At 40.2% G+C, this 22,283-nt stretch overlaps 2 protein-coding genes across 2 annotated transcripts; both read right to left on the minus strand.

Moving 5' to 3' along the window:
• Window positions 1-7,237: 7,237 nt before the first annotated feature.
• LOC121999197 (receptor protein kinase TMK1-like) lies at window positions 7,238-11,042 on the minus strand. The gene is made up of 3 exons (XM_042553910.1): window positions 10,950-11,042; window positions 10,249-10,857; window positions 7,238-7,381 (listed from the first exon to the last, which is right to left on the minus strand). The coding sequence occupies exons 1-3, from the start codon at window positions 11,040-11,042 to the stop codon at window positions 7,238-7,240; spliced, it is 846 nt and encodes a 281-aa protein (XP_042409844.1).
• An 18-nt stretch (window positions 11,043-11,060) lies between these two features.
• On the minus strand, window positions 11,061-11,759 carry LOC121999198 (receptor-like kinase TMK2). The gene is made up of 2 exons (XM_042553911.1): window positions 11,641-11,759; window positions 11,061-11,415 (listed from the first exon to the last, which is right to left on the minus strand). Exons 1-2 carry the CDS (start codon window positions 11,757-11,759, stop codon window positions 11,061-11,063), a joined length of 474 nt encoding a protein of 157 aa, XP_042409845.1.
• Window positions 11,760-22,283: the final 10,524 nt, after the last annotated feature.

Raw genomic sequence — 22,283 nt, forward strand, 5'->3', positions numbered from 1 at the left:
ACTCCTACCCCAAATCATAAATGGGGGAGCGCAATGCTCTCATCTCCCGGTACACTATGACGGAGAGGAATCTCTAACGTGCTACACGTTGCGTCGCACTACCCATGAGCGGATCAACGGAGCACCGTAAGAGTCAAACTGACGTGCTACCCATGAGCGTCACAACGGAGCACCGAACAGTGATGAAACTGGCAAAGTGCTCGACAATAAAGGAGCAATCAATCACTCAGCATGCAATCATGCGAATGGTGCATGTCACTAAACATGGTAATATACTAAACCAATCTCTGGACATATCATAATGTGCACCAAAGCGAATGAATCATATCAAGGTATCTGATCATGTAAGGTATCACACCTAGGTCCTGACATGGTAAAATATGGTTATATCACTACCCATGAGCATGTGGAATCAGGTACATATCCATACAAGATGTAAACAAACAATCAATCAACAGGTAGCATGTATTGGGCAGTGATTAACCGAAACAAGTAAGAAACACAATTAATGCATCTTGTTAATTTAATTACTAAGCATATCAAAGACAATAAGTCAAAAGTACCCGCCTCCAAAATAGCTTTCCAATCCAATAATCGAGATACCCGTCTCGCGTCAAAGACCTGTGGTACCAATGTAAATATATTTTATTTAGCTACAATTTCCCATAAATAGCTAAATGAAATCTCTAACCCTAAATTAGGACAAAACCCTAATCAACATCACATAATCAACTTGCTTTAGGTCTAAACCTAAATAAACTTGATTTCTCCTAAGTAGGCTCATAAGATCGGAACAAATTATACACTTTACCTCAAATCACAGATTTCTGTTCTTAATCAGCAGCCAAAGAGGAACTGGCGGAAAGGAGTGTTGCTTGAACAAAGTGAGCTGAAATCAAGAACACCACAGAAGAGAACAGAACAGAATCTCACAACCGCACTTGTTGATCTACAGCACTAAATTTCACCTCACAGTCCTTATCCTTCGATCCACAATCAAGAATCTGCACTACTGGAACCAAAGAGCATCTTCACAATCCCAAAACCTCCCTTCCTGGATCAGACCAAGATGAGAAGATCACAAAACCAAGCATTCCGAATTTAAACAACCTAATTTCTGAAACCAAACCTTACCTTCCAGATCACAATTAGGGCACCAAAGTGAGCAGAGCACTATGGTTACTGTGTGAAGGAATCTAGGGCAAAGTGGTCGGCTGCCGGCACTAGGAAATAGCAAGGACAGCAACCAAAAATGGTCGCCGGAGAGATTAAACCGTGGCCGTCGGCTTCAAGCTAGGGCACAGAGGTGGTGGGGTAGAGGAGAAGCCGGCAACAAATTCCGGACGGCGACGGCGCTGTGCAGAGGCGCTCGGCGTCGCTGGCGGCAATGGCGTCGGCAAGTCTCTGCTAGGGCACGACCACGACTGGCTCCGTGCGTCGGGGTAAGGCGTTAGAGTCGGCAGTAGCCGGCGATCTGCGTCGGCGCGCAGGAAAAGAGGAGCCGGCGGTGGTGACTTCGGTGTCGCGGGGTGAGGCGATCGGCGCAAAGAAGATGAGGAGAAGAAGAAAAGGAGGAGCCGAGGGGTTTAAGGCTTCGGCCTCGGAGAAGAGGAAGGAACCGCCGGGCCGGCGGTTAGGGCTCGGCGTCGGGCTTCGGCACGCGCGGGAGAGGAAAGGGAAATGGCACGAGTTCGGCGTCGGGGAAAAAAAAACCAGAGGAAAAGAAAAATAAAAGAAAAAGAAAAGGAAAAGGAAAATTAAAACTTTTCCTCATTAAAACAGGGTATCCGAAACAGGCTTTTCCGAGCCCCGTTTTTGTCCCCGTTAACTCATCCATACGAGCTCCGAAAAATTCCCAAAAAATTTCCAAAAATTCCGAAAAATTTCCTTATTAATATTCGCCTATTTTCCAGTATTTTACATTCTCCCCCACTAATAAAAATTTGGTCCCCCAAATTTCGTTATCTACCATCAGCAAGTACTACAACAGATATAGAAAGTATAAATGTTGAACGGTAAATAAATCACATACCTCAAGTGAAAAGATGGGGATATCGAGCTCGGATCGTATCCTCGAGCTCCCAAGTAGCCTCCTCGTCCGAATGATGCTGCCATCCGACTTTAACCAGCCGGATAGTCTTGTTCCGCAATTGACGCTCTTTCCGGTCGAGAATCCGTACCGGAACCTCCTCATATGAAATGTCAGGCTGAACTGGAACTGGAATATCTGCCAGCACATGTGTCGGATCAGGTACGTATCTCCTCAGCATCGATACGTGGAATACATCATGAACGCCTGACAGGGACAGTGGTAGTGCTAGTCGGTAAGCTACTACTCCGATCCTCTCCAATATCTCGAAAGGACCAATATACCGCGGAGCTAGCTTACCCCTGAGGCCAAATCTCTTCACCCCTTTCGTGGGTGAAACTCGCAGAAATACATGGTCACCCACAGAGAACTCTAGTGGTCTGCGTCTCCGATCAGCATAACTCTTCTGGCGGTCCTGCGCCTCTGACATCCTCCGTCTGATAGTACGGACCAACTCTGCATCCTGCTGAACTCTATGAGGTCCCAACAACTGAGCCTCTCCAACCTCATCCCAAAGGACGGGTGTCCGACAAGGTCTACCATACAACGCCTCAAACGGTGCCATCTGGATAGCCGAATGGAAGCTGTTGTTGTAGGCAAACTCTACCAATGGCAGATGGTCCTCCCAACTGCCTCTGAAATCCATAACACATGACCTCAGCAGGTCCTCTAAAGTCTGAATGGTCCGCTCTGACTGTCTAGAAAGGTGTACTGAAACGGAGCTGTGTGCCCAAGGCCTGCTGCAGACTCTGCCAGAAACGAGACGTAAACCGTGGATCTCTATCCGAAATGATACTCAACGGAACACCATGTAGTCTGATAATCTCTCGGCAATACAGATCTACCAATCGATCCAGGGAATCAGTCCTCCGAATTGCTAAGAAGTGCGCTGATTTGGTTAATCGATCAACGATTACCCAAATCGCGTCATGGCCTCGTCGTGTCCTCGGCAACCCTACCACAAAGTCCATGGTAATGTGATCCCACTTCCACTCAGGAATAGGAATCTGCTGAAGTAATCCTGCAGGTCTCTGGTGTTCAGCCTTCACCTGCTGACAGGCAAGACATCTAGCTACGAAATCCGCGATGTCTTTCTTCATACCGTTCCACCAATAGGAACGTCTCAAATCTCGATACATACGGGTTCCGCCTGGATGGATCGCAAATCGAGAACGGTGTGCCTCCTGAAGTAGCTCCTGTAAGACCGGATGAGACTGAGGTACGCATAATCTGCCTCGGAAGTATATGATACCCTCCTCGTCTCGTGTAAACTCGGTCTGCTGCCCGGAAGCTATCTGACTGACAATGAACTGACAATGCTGATCACCAGCCTGAGCCTCTCGGATCTTCGTCCTAATCGACGACTGAGCAACCATGGTAACCAGAATACCCTGCTCTGTAGATCCCTGCTCCTCAAGGTCTAACTCGGAAAAACTCTGAATCAAGTCTGTGACTGAAGTAAGGCGGAACCAGAATTCCTCTTTCTTTGCATGACCGGGCGGACATCTGGGAAGACATGTAAGGCGTGTTCCATGATTGCGCCCGAGACTTCTTTGGGCGTCCAAGAAAATACATCATTATTCTTCCTCAAGCACTGTATTAGCTCAGCTTTCAAAGTGGGATCAAGGTCAGCCGCAATATACGTAGTAGCTTCAGGTCGACCGGTCTGGATTTGAACTTCTTCCTTTTCTTCATAAACCAAAACAGACTGCTTTTCCTGAATGGCATTAACTTCCATTCTTTGAATCTTTCGGGCAGTGTTAGCTTCAGCCCGAACTATCTCCACATAACATTTTCGGGTTATCTTCTGATCACCTCGCACCTCCCCAACTTGGTCGTCCACAGGAAATTTAATTTTCTGACAAAAAAGTAGAAACGACCGCCCTAAACTCATTCAAGGCAGGTCGACCCAGTATGACATTATAAGAGGATTGAGCGTCTACTACCATGAAATAAGATCTCCTTGTTCTCATTAGAGGCTCCTCTCCTAGAGATATGGCCAACTTTATTTGACCCATCGGTTGTACTTCATTACCTGTGAATCCATGCAGAGGTGTGACCATCTGCTGAAGTTCACTTGGATCAATTTGTAATTGATCGAAAGCCTTCTTGAATATAATATTGACAAAACTGCCTATGTCTATGAAGGTACGAGAAATGGTGTAGTTGGCTATCATGGGCTTCATAATTAGGGCATCATCATGGGGTATTTCTACCCCCTCAAGATCTCTAGACCCAAAACTTATCTCGGGACCGGCCGCTTGTTCCATGCTACACCCCACGGCATGAATTTCCAGTCTTCGAGCGTGCGCCTTTTTGGCCCTATTAGAATCCCCATCAGTGGGTCCACCTGCAATCATATTGATATTGCCCCGAGCGGCATTACTCCTGTTTTCTTCCTGCCGAGTCGTTATAGCTTCAGAAGGTGCTTTCTCTGATACTTGGCTTGTACCGGCCGAGACTGGCAATGCATCCTGCCGATGCTCGACCGGGCGATATTCTAATTTGAGCGGGCTTTGCTGCCTAGGGTATTGCTGCCGATAATAATTTTGCCTTTGATATCGCTCCCTGTTAGCTCGTTTATTTCTTAAAACAAAACAGTCTTCAGTATGATGACTGCTAGTTTTATGATAAGTGCACCATCTCCTTGGTGCCTCGGGCTGTATCTCCACGTGTTGTACAACTTGCAGGTGATATTCTGGTTGACGATGAGGTGGATGAGCTGCTCTAGGCCCTCTTGGTGGAGGAACAGGGGCCGAAGCTTTCTCCTTAACGTGGATAGGAGAAGAGGTAGCACCCTCCTTCCTACGGGCGGCTTGAGCCTCCTCCACATTAATGAATTCAGTAGCGTGCTCAATTAAGGAATCAAAATAGGAGGATTTCTTACTAAATCTTTGAAGAAATCATTATCATTTAGACCTTGAGAAAAAACACTCACTAAGATTTTTGTGGTAGCATTAGGTACATCGATGGCTACCTGATTGAATCTTTTGATGTACGCTCGGATGGATTCTTTGGAGGCTTGTTTAATTGAAAATAGACTCCAAGGAGTCTTATGATATCTTTTGTTGCTGGAAAAATGGTGTAGAAAAACTTTCTTGAAGTCTTTAAATTTACGAATAGACTTCTCTGGCAATCTCTTGAACCAGCGCTGTGCGGCCCCTCCGAGGGTAGTAAGAAACATCCGACACTTTACCCCGTCAGAGAATTGTTGTAATAATGCTACATTCTCGAATTTCAACAGATGATCTTCTGGATCTGTTGTTCCAGTGTATTCACCGATCTGAAGATTTTGATACCGCTTAGGAAGCGGATCATCCAATACACTCTGAGAGAATGGGGAGATGACCTTCTCTGGTGAGTTATCACTAGTAATCATTTTGATCCTACATTTTTCTTTGTCCGGTGCCTCGCCAGAGGATTCTTGGAACACAGGCCTCCTAGCTCCCTGCTCCATGGGAGTGCGAAGGAAGGCCCGTGTACGCCTTGTCAGAGAAACAGCAGCCAGAGGAAAATGCGCATGTTCTTCCTCTTCCAGCTCCTTTCCTTTCCGATGCTCAGTAGTTGAAATTGCCGGATTATGAGCCGTTGGTAGAGTAGCTCCCGTGTGACCCTGAAGTTGTTGTTGTTGTTGTAAGGCTTTTTGTTCGTGAGAATTGATAAGGAAATCCAGATCCTCACGACTAATAGTGAGTAGGTTTGATTTTCTGGCTTCTTCCATCTTGTAGTCTCAGATTCAGATGAAGTTCCCACAGACGGCGTCAAATTTGATCCTGTCTGAGAAGCTGGACAAGACGGAGATCCTAAAGAAGAAACCCACTGTGGATGTAGAAGAATAGTGCTGCTAGCGAAGAATAATGCCTAGAGAATGTCGATCCGAGAAACCCAAAGCGGATCGGGAAGAATAGAGTCACCGAATGCCTTCCTCGCATGAAGATCCGATGCCGAGAAAGAAATCCAATCGAAGAACAACCCAGCTTCAGAGCTTCCGAGGCCTCCTGCGCACCAGAGATCAGCCAACACTATCGTCAGTGACCTAAGACCGGGGTGGGAATGTTGGGATTGCAAGGTTCGATCCTACACATTGTTGTTATTTTCCAGGTTGATGCTGTCAGGAGAGAGTTCTAGTTGCTAGTCCCCTGCAGACCACGAGGACTTATTGATCTTTTGGTTTTCTTCTTTATTAGACTATGTTTTGAACTTGTTATGTTTTGGATTGTTTTACTTATGGATCTTGTATGGATTCTTATCGTTGATGGACTTTGTTGTGGTTTGGATATGTTTTACTCCATGCCTGCCTGGACGACAGAAGAGGTGAGTTTGTCGAATTTGAGCTTTACGAGTGTAGTGGAGTAGGGTTGATTTCGAGTCAGAGTATTATTCTTCCATTTACTTGTTATATAAATTGTGTGGAATGTCTGTGTATTGTATTTTATTTCTGCTATTATTCCAGCAGCATGTGGCTGAGGTATGTGGATATGTAGAAAGTTTCAGATTGTCCGCCGTACAGGAGAGATGCTGCCGAAATTTCTTCGGACAGGGACTCCTCCGGGGCGTGACAATTTATTACTGTGCCCTAACCTCATTCTTCTCCTTCATTCCCGACCCCTCTCATCTCCCTCACGCGCTGCCTTCTCCCGATCATCCTCCTCGTGCTGTCGTCGGCCACCACAGCCTGACGCCGGACGTCGCCGCCTGCCGCCAGATCGTCGATCTCCTCTTCTCTGCCTCTCGAATTCCAGTCTCTGTTGCTTTTCTTCTACTCATCTTCATCCGCCACAGCTCACCTCCCAATCTTGCCGCAGCACCCGAACGTCGTCGCCGTCACCCGACGCCGCCTTCTCCCTCTCCCTCTCTCGTTGTCGTGGAACCCTATCCGTGAGAGGTCGGCGCCCGTTGCTAGCAGCTATCGACATCGTAGTCCCTGTCTGTTGCCGTCGCCCTCTTCACACCGTCGGTGCCCTAAATCGAGCACATCTCCTTCTTCTCGGCACGAGAGTCACTGGACTGCCGCACATTGCAGTTCCGACCATCGGACCATGCTACTTTGGCCAATCTGTGCCCTAACTGTGGTGTCACCTTATCATCTGCCTTGGCTTGCCATCACAGCGGTATTCCGATGCCACCAAATCCTTTCCTCCAGCTAGTTCATGAGATTTCAGATACTGGATCATCGATGTTCCAGCTAAACACCGAGCTCCGGCTATTGAGAGCAGTCCCACTTCTATCTGGACACCCTTGCCTCCTCTTCTGATGTATGTTGTTGCTGGCATAGAGATCATCCTCAGTCATCTGCCACCATTGCCGGTGAGAATGGGGTAACTATTTATTTAGTTGTCTATTACATTGAATTATAGTTTAATGGATAGTGATTGATAGTTGTATTGGATTTATGATGCATAGCTTGATAGTTGAGTTAAAGGATTAAATGATTAGAAGTTGGAATTCAGTTGTGATGTGTTGATTAAATTGCATTGAGTTTATTAGTTGAAATGAAATTGTGATTAATTAAATTATTAAATTGAGGATGATATTAATCAAGTGGATCTCCTCTATGGGTGAAGGATGTAATTGAGAGAGAGTCAACATATGGATCAATTCATGAATGTATTAGAGTTGTTATAAATAAAACCCTAACGTGATTAAAGGGAATAGGTGTATCTATTTGGAATTGGGCTTTAGGTTTAGCTAGTTGTTGCATACGTGATTAGCTAAACTGCATATTATGTGATTTGCAGGATGTTGGTTCAAGATGAGCGTCTCGACGTGGGATTGTTTTAGTACGATCGACAGATAAAGGCGGATATTTCTTGTTTTATCTCTTTAGCACATTGATTTTAGTGCATGAACTAGATGTTCAGATAGTTATTGTGTTTATCTTGACTCCACTCGTATTTTTCTTGTGTTTGATACTTCGACTCAATCTTTGAGCTACTCGTTTCTGTATCTATACAGTCTCTCGTTGCTATCGATGATATTTAGCAGATACTATATTACTAGGTATCATATACCAGATACCAGATGCCAAACATTAGTTATTAGGTATTGGATATATGGACACCTGATACTATGTTTACATGCTTTGGTTGTTGTTTATTTATACACCTTACTGAGCATGCTGGCTTCATGTAGCATACCTATTTTTGTTTATATATATGTGATGGCTATTGCATTGTTCGCATCATGTCATTGCATGCATTGCCGACGACACTGGCTCCCTTGTGGTTGAGACGGTCGTTGGCTTGGGCCGCATGCTCGGCCACTCATGGGTAGTGGTAGCTGGAGCGTGCCACTTGTCCTGTCGTGCCCCCCACTCGCACACTCATGGGTAGTGATTGCTGGAGTCGCGGGCAGCAGGGACCCCCGTCGCAAACGTAGCTATTTAGCTACTATGCACCTGTCCATCCGGTCACTCGAGAGTAGTGGCGGCCTTTGGGTGGTACAGTTGTCATCGATCCGGCCTCTCGACCATACAGGGGTCGTGGTGTAGAGAGGTGGGCGGGGTGACCATCCGTACATACGCTGTTGTTATTATATCTGTTGGTTGCTTACTTATGCTGTTGTTACTTATCTATGCTACTGTTACTAGCTTATGCTGTTGCTGTTTACTTATGTTGATATGCTTACATAGGTTGAGATATATACCTGTGGTATGTGTTTAGACACTACCATACTTACTATTGACATGTATATACCTCACATGATATCATGTAGTTATGAGCAGTACTGTAGCAGGATTTTGCTACACCTACCTTCCATTACTAGCCTAGGATATGGTTTCAGGTATGGACACTTATTATGATGTCACTGTAGTATCTGCTATTTCCATACGAGACTGTATACTTTTGCATCTCTAGTTCTTTACTATACTCATGCACTATCTGTCTATTATCCGTTGAGTCTGTATACTCACCACCCCGTATATTGGTAATTTCACCAGGTAGCAGGTAAAGGATTTATGGAGTCACCTGGAGATCCTGTCCGTCAGTCCCACATCACATTCGAGGATGACATTATAGTTTTTGTATACCGTACGTTATTTGGGTTTGTGTTCTGGTTTTGTTTCTTGTTCTTGTGTTTGTGTATCTTGTATTTGGTCTAATATTATTGTGTCAAGCCGAGCCGGCTCGCAGTCAGTTGATTTGTGTTTTGTGATCGTTGTTTGTGATTTTCCGCTGTGTTGGTTTCTAGTATAGCCGTGTGGGCTGATTAATATATTTATATAACTGCGTGGTTGTGTTTATTTCTGTTCCAGCCGAGTGGGTTGATTATATAACTGCGTGGTTGTGTAAATATATTCCAGTCGTATGTGGCTGATGTATTTTGTATGTATGTCTCATATTGTCACCGGTACAGGGGAGATGCTGTCGAAATTTTTCGGTAGGAACTCCTTTGGGGGCGTGACAGAAAATTTTGAGAATGATTTTAATTTATTTCATGATTACGAATTGTCTTATTAGGAATAATTGAATTATGTGATTGCAAGACAGTCAAATAGGAGGAGAAAAAAAAGAGGAATTTCCTGACAATGGCAATGGCAATGGTTGTAGTTCCTTTTCTGATCATATTTTCATTACCTGACTCTTGTAATTTTATGTCTTTTAAATATGTTTTCTAAAGACTATGTCACTAAAGACCATCTTGTGAATTTTACAGGTTTTAATAAATTTATCAGATGATGTCTCTTTTTTTTCACAATTCATTTTATATAGATTTAGACTTAGATTTATTTCATAAAGGAGATGCAAATTACTAGTTTATTTAGTCGTTTGTTTTATTGAATTCGTTAGATTTTAAAGAGGATCAAGCTTCACATTATCCCTATAGTTTCCTACTTTGAATTATTATGAAGAGATAGAAGATCGAGTTTAAGAACTGATAGGGGTGAGGAAAAATATTGAAATTTTGGTATACCGTACATACCATATTGAAATTTATCGAATTATATCAATTTTATGGTATACCAAAAATTTTGGTATAGTATTATATTGTACCGAAATTTTTTATATCGGTATCGATATATGATTTTTAGCGAAATTTTTGAAATACCGTACTGATACCTAAAATTTACCCCGAACAATATGAATACCAGAATTTTGATATATCAAAATTTCGGTACGATATCAATATAAAAAACCATAAAAATAAAATATACTGACCTTTCTAAGAACATCAATCTCTATTTTGAGCTCTTGTTGGTCATTTTGACCCATCAAATCAGATATACTTTTCTTCACAACAATTAATGTTCCACTTAGATTCCCTTTGTAAATGATTCCAAAATAGCCCTTGCCCAATATAAAATCCTCACTGAAATTATTTGTGGTCGTTTTCAATGCTTGAATAGACATATGCAAGCTTTGAGGTTCATCACGGTATGGATTTACACTCTCAATGCTAAGTTCAAATTTCTTCAAGTTCTTCTTGGGGTGATGCAGTAAAAGTCCTACTGGACAAGCTACAAGAACCACCATAGCTATGATGATACCCACAATTGATAGTTTATCTGGAGGACTAGGTGCTCCACTTGTTGGAGAAGAGCTTTCACCTCCTGAGTCAGAGTTTTTACAAAGATTGGGATTTCCATCAGTTTCAATCTTAATAGAGCTATGAAATTTTGGCATATTCCCACTGAGAATGTTATTAGTGACATCATATATTTTGAGAATATGGATCTGAGCCAAGCTATCAGGGATTGTACCGATGAGATTATTGTTGCTTAATAACAACTGAATCAAGGATTTGCTAGCGAACGACGGAAGGGGGCCCTGTAACATGTTGTTGGAGAGGTCCACAATCCTAAGCGAAAGGTAGTAGCGAGAGGCTGCGGCATAATGCCCGTGAGGGAGTTGCCATGGACCTCGAAGGATTCAAGGACCTTGAGGTTGAATAGATCAGGAATTGGCCCTGTTAAACTGTTGGACTGGAGCCAGACCATGGTGAGTTGGGACATTGCCCCAATCACGTCAATTCAGCCGGAGATCTTGTCACGAGATTGTTGGTGATCAAGGAAGAGTTTCATGAGGACGGAGCCGGCGAAGGAGCTCGGGAGGGGGCTGGTGAGCTGGTTGTAAGAGACATGGAGGATGTCGAGGCTCGACAAGGAGCCAAGGAAGTCGGGAATCAACCCTGTGAGGTAAGCGTTGATGGCGGAAAAGTAGACGAGTCTAGTCGCGGAAGTGATGTCCTGGGAGAGGCTCCGGGGGGTGAGAGGGAGATCGTCTAAAGAGATCTCTTGGAGGGAGGAGAGTCCGATGAAAAATCCACTTGGGATGGAATCAAAGGCATTGGCTTGGAGGTATATCTTCTGGAGCGAGGAGAGTTTGCTGAGGCGAGGTAGAGGGCCTCAAATGTTGTTGAACTCCTGTTGAAGAGACGTGAGTGAGGTAAGATTTCCATGTGCTGGTGAAAGGCTTCCGGAGATACTACTCTGAGCGAGATTTATTGCAATTACGTGGCCGCGGGATTAAATAACATCATCCCAAGTGCAGGGATCTAACTGGGGCTTCCAATTGGAAGGAAACCCATAGAGGGACCGTGTCAGTTCATACATGGTTGTATCATCTGGATTTGCACCACGACATTGACAGCATAGATCTATCACAAGTAAATAGAAGAGGAAGAAGAAGACGAAGGCGGCGTAGGGAGTGCAATTCCTCGTCTCGGCCATCATTCTCCTATACAATCTAATGAGTGTGTTGAATTGAGAGCAGAGCTAGTATGTTAATTCGCAACAATATAATATAATATAATTAATAAAGTAAAAAAATATAAAGTCTTATAGTCAAAATTGTTAACTCTAACGTCTTTAATATTGTATTCTTCTAGTTGGTTCTAAATCTTTTTAAAAAAAAACTATTTAAGTAGATATAGCGATTTCCTAATAAAAATAATTAAAAAATAACTAACAATCTAAATTTAAACACTATAAATTCTAAAGCTATCTAATATCATAGATAAGACTCATGCATATTGCTTAATTACATAATAGCTTACAAATGATCAACAATAATGGTCACTGCTTATGAATGTACAAATTAGGAGGAAAAATATTCAATCTTAATGGAAGGAATAATATTTAGGAGAAAAGTATGGAGTTTTGAATATCAAAATATTTTGTAATTTAAATTACACAGTGCGTTTAAATATCTTCATATTCAAAATTTAATTTTGAGTTAATTTTTTTCCTTGAATTCCTATAATTTTTTTATAATAAAACCATAATAATTACATTAATTTGGAATGGTCTTAAAATAAAATTTAAATTTAAAATAAAAAAATTGAAATATGAAAATTTTGAGAATGATTTTAATTTATTTCCTGATTACGAATTGTCTTATTGGGAACAGTTGAATTATGTGATTACAAGACAGTCAAATGGGAGGAGAAAAAAAAAAGAGGAATTTCCTGACAATGACAATGGCTATAGTTCCTTTTATAATCATATTTTCATTATTTGACTCTTGTAATTTTTTGTCTTTTTAATATGTTTTCTAAAGACCATGTCACTGGAGATCATCTTGTGAATTTTACAGGTTATAATAAATTTATCAGATGATGTCTATTTTTTTCACAATTCATTTTATATAGATTTAGATTTAAATTTATTATTTTTTCATAAAGGAGATGTAAATTACTAGTTTATTTAGTCGTTTGTTTTATTGAATTAGTTAGATTTTAAAGAGGATAATGCTTCACATTAGGTCTCTATTGTTTCCTACTTATTATGAATTATTACGAAGAAATAGTATCGTATCAAAATTTCGATATACCGTACATATCGTATCAAAATTTATCGAATTATACCAATTTCATGGTATACCAAAAATTTTGGTATAGTATTATACCGTACCGAAATTTTCGATATCGGTATCAATATATAATTTTTAGTGAAATTTTTTATATACCGTACCGATATCGAAAATTTACCCCGAACAATGTGAATATCGAAATTCGATATACCGAAATTTCGGTACGGTATCGATATGAAAAAAAAACCATAAAATAAAATATACCAACCTTTCTAAGAACATCAATCTCTATTTTGAACTCTTTTTGGCCATTTTGACCCATCAAACCAGATATACTTTTCTTCACATCAATTTGTTGGGCGTTACACTTGGCAGACGAAAGGGTTCGTCCCTTTCGCTGCTGCAAACGTCAGGGAGACGAAGGGGCGTCCTTTCCCCTTCGTCTTCCTCAGCCTTCTTATAAGAGGCGTCCAAGGCAATCAAAGGTAAGAGATAGAGCTTCTGGCGATCAGAGGTGCGCAAAAGAGCAGTGGAGGTGGTCGTGTGTGAGCAAAGGGAGAACATCCGTAGAGACAGGATTTGGTTTGTGGAAGAGTCCGAGAAGGTTCCGTGTGGTGATCTTCTCGGCGACAGCAGCAGCGACGTCTCCGGCGGTTCATCGGCGACTTCATCGACCGGCGTCTTCAATTGCGGTTCTTCGGGAGATCAATGTGAGTGTTTATGGTTTCCGCATTATTATTTTAATTACTTCGTTTAAGTTTTCATGCTCTCAAAACTATCAACAATGGTATCAGAGCATGCATAGTTTTGAAAACATGGAAATCGACGCGAAAAAGCTCGCGTTTTTCTTCTTCTGTCGCGAAGAAGACGATACTGTTCATCAATTGAATCGATTAATCAATCGATTCAATTGGAATGAATCGATTGAAATTGTATTCCAATCGATTCAAAATCGTAACAGAAAAAAAAAATTGCTCAGAATCGATTCAACACTATGGATGAATCGATTAAAAGATACTGTGCATGTGCCGAATCGATTCATTAATCGATTGAAAATCTTGATTTGACGAAGCACAGTGAGAAAAACTTGCATTTGAATCGATTCACGAATCGATTAAAGAAAAAAAAATTGCATGAACAGTATCATTTTACGAAGAACAGTGAGTTGCGTTTTAATTATTTTTGTATGTACATGAATCGATTCAAGAGGATTAAAGGCATGAACAATTTTGTTTTTCTTCCAAGCACAGTAAATTGTAGTCGTTGCATGCAGACTACTGTTTAAGATTTAATTGATAATCAATTAAAAAAACAGTGCATGAGTTAAACTTTAATTAAATATATTTATTAATTAATTAAATACATAAGAAAATGTATTATTAATTAATAAATAAATATTTAATTAAATTATGGTTCAATTTACCGAAAATAGAACCCTACCAACTTGATCAATCAAACGCAAGTCTGGTTTAAATTATTAATTGATTTAGGCAGATCAATTTGATTCAATGATACATAAAGCTGGTTTAAATTATTTGTTGGTTTAACCAGTCCGGTTTATTATTGAATTAATTGGGTATTCTTGATTCCATAAGTTGGGTTGATCAAATATGACCGGATTAGTTCCGTTGTGTCAAAATTTGATCAGAAACATTGGATTTGTTCTAATGAGTCAGACTTAATCCAATGGACAATTGGACGAGTCAAACGAACCTGAGTTTGATTAATAAATCTGTGATTGACTCAAATGGGCTTAAACGAGAACAGAACATAGGTCCAATTAGATTAGTTCTAATGAGGACAATAGACTAAGTTTAACATTCAGACTCCTGATTGACCGGTCTAATGGGTTAGTCGATTTAAACTCCTGAAAATTGAGAAGATTTGTTTTTCTTGATTTATAATGATGGTATGCCTGTATAAATTGAATTAAACTGGTTTTGTACTGGTTAGTCGATTTTGTACTGACTTATTTAAATTCAATTTTTCATATGGCACGGACGATTACCACATTAACTCGTCGTGAAGTGCGGCGAAACCAGCTCCGAGAGGAGATTCAGGAGATAGAGTATAAGTCTGCTTATGGAGTTGACGGACATATTAGACGGCTGGATAGACTATTTTGGAAACTTGAACAAGAAGAGTTTCCAGTCCTGGACAGTTATAGGATCTGGGCATTGATGCATTCATTGCCAGAGTATCCCAGGATAATAGCAGACTATGTATGGGGGCGTCATCAAGGGCGTGTCACATATTCAGTACTGTGTGAGGAACTACTTCACCATATCGGTGAAGAAGAGCCTGAAGAGTCTGAAGAGGACCAGGAGATGCTCGAGGAAGATCCAGAAATGGATCTAATGGAGAATCCTGAAGCTACCCCATCTGAGATTATCCCAAATGAATCCAGGTTAATAGGGATAGTGTTGGCTGCTATACTAGTGTTTGTCCTAGTGGGAGCAGTGCTGGCCTATCTAGTTTATTAGTGTTCTATTTGTTGTCGTTATGTACGAGCAGTGTTAACTCATCTAGTGTTTGAGTCATGTAATAATTTCTGTTGTTTTGTACGAACAGAATTATATAATAAAAGTTAAGTTATATGTTAACTAACTTGGAAATGATTAGTTCATTTCATGATATGATTAGTTCATATAAATATGATTCGTTCATATAAAATGATTTGTTCATTAGTTGGGATGTGTGCAATAAAATTGATCAATGTTGATTAGATTAGAACATACAAATGATGAGTGGAAACAATGTTATCACTTGATTTTGTAAACTAATTCTAATTTACACTGAGTCAATGATTAATTGCACATATATGAATTACACTGAAATAATAAATAATTTGTTTATTTATGTAGATCATGGCAACTAAAAACATCATAGCTGAACTCAATAAGGGTGAGAAATTATATGGGGATAACTACAAAATCTGGCACCTCAAGATACAATATGTTCTTGCAGAACAAGAAGTTCTGGAGGTTGTAAACCAAATCATGGAGGAACCGATGGATGGTTCCACAGCACAGCACAGACGTGACCTTGATGCCTATAAGGCATGGAAAAGGAAGGACTCCATTGCTAAGGGTATATTAATTAGTTCAATGGTGGATGACCTGGTATTTAAGTATGAGCCATTACCATCGGCTCATGCTGTCTGGGTAGCCCTTAGAGAGAAATACAGTGGAGTCAGTCTGAGTAAACTCCGTCAGCTGACTATCAAGTTTGATAGTTGTAAGAAGCGCTCGAATGTTACCATGGCCCAACATCTCAGGGAGATGGGTAACATGATTCGAGAGCTGAAGACTGCAGGTTATACGTTGACCGATGAACAACACGTTCAGGCAGTTATCCGTTCCCTTCCTAATTCTTGGGAAACGATGAAACAAAACCTGACCCATAGTGAGAGTATCAAGACTTTCACTGATGTCTCACGCCATGTGGAACTTGAGGCGGAGAGGATTGAATCCGCAAGGATTTCGGGTCAAGCTTTTGTAGCTGAAGGTTCTGGTTCCAAGAATAAGAACAAGTGGTTCAAGAAAGGAAAGGGGAAAGGAAGGGAGGTTAATGTTGTTGCTGCGAAAAACTAAGAAGAACGGAAAGAAATATGGACAAAAACCTAAGAGCAGGTTGACTTGCTTCAACTGTGGCAAGAAGGGCCATTTTGCTCGAGATTGTACTGAGCCTAAAAAGGTAAATCCATTTTTGTCTTCTTTCCACGAGCAATATGTTGCAAGTACAGTGTTGTTAGCTGATTCGTATCCTTTGTGGATTGTAGATTCAGGAGCAACGAACCACGTAGCTCATGATCGAGCTACATATGTGGAGTACCGTCGGGTACTAGCTGGCAACAAATGGATATATGTAGAAAACAATGCAAGAATTGAAGTCAAAGGAATTGGCACTTGCAAGCTCAACCTACGTGGTGGAGGCACCTTGTTTCTACATGATGTCCTGTACGCTCCTGAGATTCGACGGAATCTGGTTTCCGTTATTTGTCTTCTTGATTTAGGTTACAATGTAAATTTTTATAGCCGTTGTGTGGAACTTCGAATTAACTCTGTGTTAATTGGATATTGTTATGTAACAAATGGTTTTATGGTTCTTGATGTAGAACCAAATAATAATAGTTGTTTTTCAAACATTGCTCTTACTAGTAATGCTGATGTTAATGATGAAATTTGGCATGCTAGATTGGGACATATAGGACAAGAACAAATGAATAGATTAGCTAAGGAGGGCCTCTTAGGCACTCATGCTAAGATTAACTTGTCTATATGTGAGCATTGTCTTGCTGGAAAGACGACTAGGAAACCATTTGGTAAGGCTATTAGGGTTGAATCACCATTGAAATTAATTCATTCGGATATTTGTGGTCCAATGAATGTGAAGGCTAGAAATGGGAGTTCTTATTTCATTACATTTATCGATGACTTCACACGTTTTGGTCATGTGTATTTGATTTCTCACAAATCTAAAGCATTGGATTGCTTTATTCATTACTTGAACGAAGTTGAGAATCAATTGGAACATAAGGTTAAAACCTTGCGCACTCACCGTGGAGGAGAATATTTGTTTGATCAGTTCAAGACAATATGTAATGAGAAAGGGATTATTAGACAGCTAACTTTCCCTGGAACTCCACAGCAAAATGGGGTTGCTGAAAGAAGAAATAGGACTCTTCTTGAAATGGTTAGGTCTATGATGGCGCAGGCTAATTTGCCAATCTCCTATTGGGGAGATGCATTATTAGTTGCGGCCTATATACTTAACAAAGTGTCTTCAAAGTCAGTTCCATCTACCCCACATGAACGTTGGACAGGCAGAAAGCCGGATTTGAGTAATCTGAGACCTTGGGGGTCAGCTGCCTATGTTCATGATAAGACTCACGAATATGGAAAATTATGACCCAGAGGTAAGAAGTGTATCTTTATAAGGTACTCTGAGACTTCTAAGGGTTATGTTTTTATTGGTGAGCGACAAGATGGAACCATCTCTGAGATAGAGTCAAGGGATGCTACTTTTCTAGAAACTGAGTTCCCAACACGAGATGAAGTTGATAAGACAATTCCTCTATATGAGATAGAGGAGGAGGATAATGTTCCTTTATCAACAAATCAAGAGATGCCTGAATCTAGTCAACCGAGTGGGAGTAATTTGCTACTGAATGAGTCAGTTTCTCAACAGTCTAACCTTCGAAGAAGTAGCCGTCAGATTATTCCTCGGAGAAGGTTTAATATTGAGAATGAGGCATTGATGGTTCTCCCAGTTGATGATGAGGAACCTCGAACAGTTGAGGAAGCTTTGAGAAGCTCAGTTAGAAAAGAATGGAAAATTGCAATGGATGAAGAAATGGAGTCAATGAGGAAGAATCAAGTTTGGGATTTAGTCGATCTTCCTCCGGGCCAAAGGGCTATTGGGAATAAGTGGATTCTCAAAGTAAAGAGGAAAGCTCGATTAGTTGCAAAAGGATATACCCAAATGGAGGGTATTGACTTTGAAGAGACATTCTCCCCAGTTGTAAAGTTTGTGTCAATACGTGTCATCCTAGCTATAGTAGCACACTATGACATGGAATTACATCAGATGGATGTAAAAATGGCTTTCCTTAATGGTAATCTTGATGAAGAAATCTATATGGTACAACCAGAAGGTTATGTTGCTGAAGGCCAAGAGAAAAGAGTATGTAGACTTCGGAAGTCTATATATGGGCTAAAGCAAGCGTCAAGACAATGGAACATAAGATTTAATGAAGTAATATTATCTTATGGTTTTGAAATGATCAATGAGGATCATTGTGTTTACCTAAGAAAGGAAAAAAGGAAAGCTTGTCATTTTATCAATATATGTTGATGATATGCTAATAGCTGGAAGTGACATAAAGTGTGTGATAGAAGTCAAAAGTTGGCTTTCATCACAATTTGACATAATAGATATGGGAGAAGCAGAGTACATCTTAGGAGTGAAGATCGTTAGAGACCGATCAAAGAGGCTTTTGGGTTTGTCTCAAGAAGCTTATATCACTATGATGCTGCAACACTTCAATATGTTAGATTGCAACATTGAATAGACGCCTATTGCGAAAGGTACTGTCTTGAGCAAAAGTATGTATCCCAAGACTCCTGAGGAAATAGCCGAAATGAAGAAAAAACCATATGCCAGTGCTATTGGTAGTTTGATGTACACTATGTTGTATACTCGTCCCGATATAAGCTATGCTGTTGGCTTAGTTAGTCGTTTCCAGTCAAACCCAGGATCGAGACACTGGAAAGCGGTGAAGAGGATATTCAGATATCTTAAAGGAACAACTGATTATTGCCTCTGTTTCCAAGGATCAGATATGAGCCTTAGTGGCTACTCAGATGCAGATTGGGCTGGGGACTTTGATGACAGAAAATCCACATCTGGCTATGTCTTCTTGTTGAATGATGGCGCCATCTCATGGAACAGCAAGAAGCAGGCTTGTGTAGCCTTGTCGACAATGGAAGCTGAGTATGTGGCTTGTGCAGCGGCTGTGCAAGAGGCTGTCTGGCTAAGAAGGTTCCTGAAGCATCTGAGGATTGCTGAGGATAGTGGGAGTCCTGTTACTGTGTACTGTGACAGTCAAGCTGCGATAGCTTTTTCCAAGGATCCCAAATATCACAGCAAAGGCAACATATAGAAATTAAGTATAATTTTGTAAGGGATATTGTTGACAAGAAAAAGATTATTCTTGAGTACATCCCTACACGAAATATGCTTGCTGATCCTCTTACTAAGCCATTGACTAAAGAGTCATTTCATGGGCATATGAAGTCTTTGGGACTTCGAAGAATGTAACAATTGTAAAGATATTTTGATAAATGAAAAATTCCATGATCTATTTAGTGTATATGTCTTGGTTACATTCGAATAAAAGTCTCGATAAGCATGTTGGCAGATTGGGATTGGTCCACTCACATGGACAATCATCTCTATTTGTTAAGTACGAATAGAGATAAGACCGTTGCTTATGGGACAGCTTTTGTAGCTGTGAATAGAGACATACCTATAAGTTAAGGTCGCCTTGATATTTGTGTCAAGATGAGATCATTTGTGTAATGATTGGAGTAAATGCACCCACCATTTACTAAATCTGCTTGAAGATAGATTAGAATTCATATGTTGAATTCAGGATTAGACATTGGGAATATCTAGATCAAAATTTGTACGATGTTAAAATTGAGAAAAACATGCGCTCCTTTTGGCAAAGAGAATAACATCGTAGCATGTGATTCATACCACATGTGCTATGGCGACAAGAAGGGTTGTAGGAGAATGGATCCCTGCTTCTCTACTATGTGAGACCCTTGAGATTATAAGTTAATCTCGATTTTACCCTAAGTGACTATTTAGCTGTCTACTTGAAGTTCTAATCAGTGTCTGCTACTTTAGCATGTTTCCTATTGGCTATGGATGATTCGGTCTATAGAGCATAACTAGGAAAGTAACTGATTAGAATGAATGGATTCTGGCTAAAAAGGAAGATTAAGATTGATTTACATCTGCGACATTTATTCACTGGTACCGGTTACATTTTTAGTTCAGTACATAAAATGTAATTGTGAATAATTTGTTTGATTGGAGGTGTTAAACATGCTCTTGACATATGGTCAATATGAGGGATTAGAGATGTTCATGATGATGTAAATAATTTAATCTGGGGTAAAGGCAAGCCATTTATGTCTATGATTCGTTCTATGGACACTTATGTCTCTGATTTGTTCTATGGAGCAGCTAAGTAAGGTGTGACAATCTTCTTAGCAATTATGCTCACTATGCTTGCTGTCGCACGAACCATTTTCCCTAATGTATGGAATGGATTGTAACGACCCACCCTTCTTACTACTACTACTCTCTAAGGATGACCGTTACTTATCTACAAACTCTACTTAATCGGTTTAATTAAAAACACATGGAAAACCCTACCAAAAAATTTCGGCAGAGTCACCTCTGTACCGGTGACCATATTCAACAATACATACATATATACTCAGCCACAGGCGGCTGGAAAATATATCAAAGACCCACGCAGTTTAATAAGAGATGAAAACTAATCACAACCACGCAGTTTAATAAATCAAATCATGCAGGTAATGAAAACGGAAACATAACTTCTTACTACATAATTTTCTAATCAACTTAATAAGAAATTAAACTAAACAAATTCTTAAACTAAATGAGTTCTTTAGCTAAGTCCCAAGGACCTCCATAGTCCACACATCACACACTCCTCTTGCATCTCCTTGTCGCCTTCCTTCACTGTATCTTTTCTTTCCCTTTATCTGCAATAGGAGGAAATGCAGTCTATAAGCATAAAGCTTAGTGAGCGCTATCTACTCACAAAAAACTCGATATGCATGTAAATAAATAAAAACATGCTAAAACTGAATGCTAACATATAAAACTACTCATGCTCATATATAGCAAAGGAAATCATGCTAACTGAAATGCTAATCATTGTATAACTAAATATGCTCATAAACCAATAAGGGAAGCATACTAAACATGTAAAACTACTAAACATGTAAAACTACTAAACATGTAAAGCTACTAAACATGTAAAACTACTAAACATGTAAAACTACTAAACATGTAAAGCTAAACATGCTCATAAGAATAAAACTATAACAGCATACTGAAAGCAAATAAAGTTAAACATGCTGAATAATCTAATAGCAAGAAACAAATAAACTACTACTGCATGCTTCAAATAACAAGAAACTAAACTTTCTAATTCTAAACATATTTGAAGCTTGTTTCATTTGTTTCAAAACTTATACTTTAATACTTCAAAATAATAATAAACTTCTTTTGGGTCCGGCATAGTACCAATTTACGCGCATCCTTAATAAGAGTCGAGGTAGCTAATCCCGAAACTACTAAGGTAATTCTAGGCGATCTTGTGCCTAGGGGCAATCTAGGAGCCCACCCAATGGACCTTGTGTCCTGGACCTCGTGTCCGGTACATGCCATTAAAAAGTAAAATACTTTCTTTTTAACTATAACTTCATTATACTTGCCCTTAATTGGCATTTAAGCAAACACCTTGTGTGCGCTTTTGATATTCAATCTTCTGGAATTGAAATCAAGTCTAGACCTTAGTCTTTCTTGCTTATAGTTCTTAAAGACAGAAACTCATGCTTATGTAATAGCAAAGAAACTAATAATTGCATGCTCAAGATATACTATCTGTAATTAAACAGAAACAAACTGCTTTCTGGAAATTAGAGGTTGTTCGTGCTTAATAACTAGCAATGAAAACTTCATTCTTGCTGGAATAACAAATAGGAAATCTCATGCTTACTAGAATAACTTCATACTTCAAAAGAAATCCGAAACTCGACACAAATTGTTCATGCTTGTTAAAATGCAAGGTACCCAAAACTAAAACACTGATGTTAAGGACTGTTCTTGCTCCT

The sequence above is a fragment of the Zingiber officinale genome, chromosome 7A (assembly GCF_018446385.1).
Source record: "Zingiber officinale cultivar Zhangliang chromosome 7A, Zo_v1.1, whole genome shotgun sequence".
Classification (NCBI taxonomy): domain Eukaryota; kingdom Viridiplantae; phylum Streptophyta; class Magnoliopsida; order Zingiberales; family Zingiberaceae; genus Zingiber; species Zingiber officinale.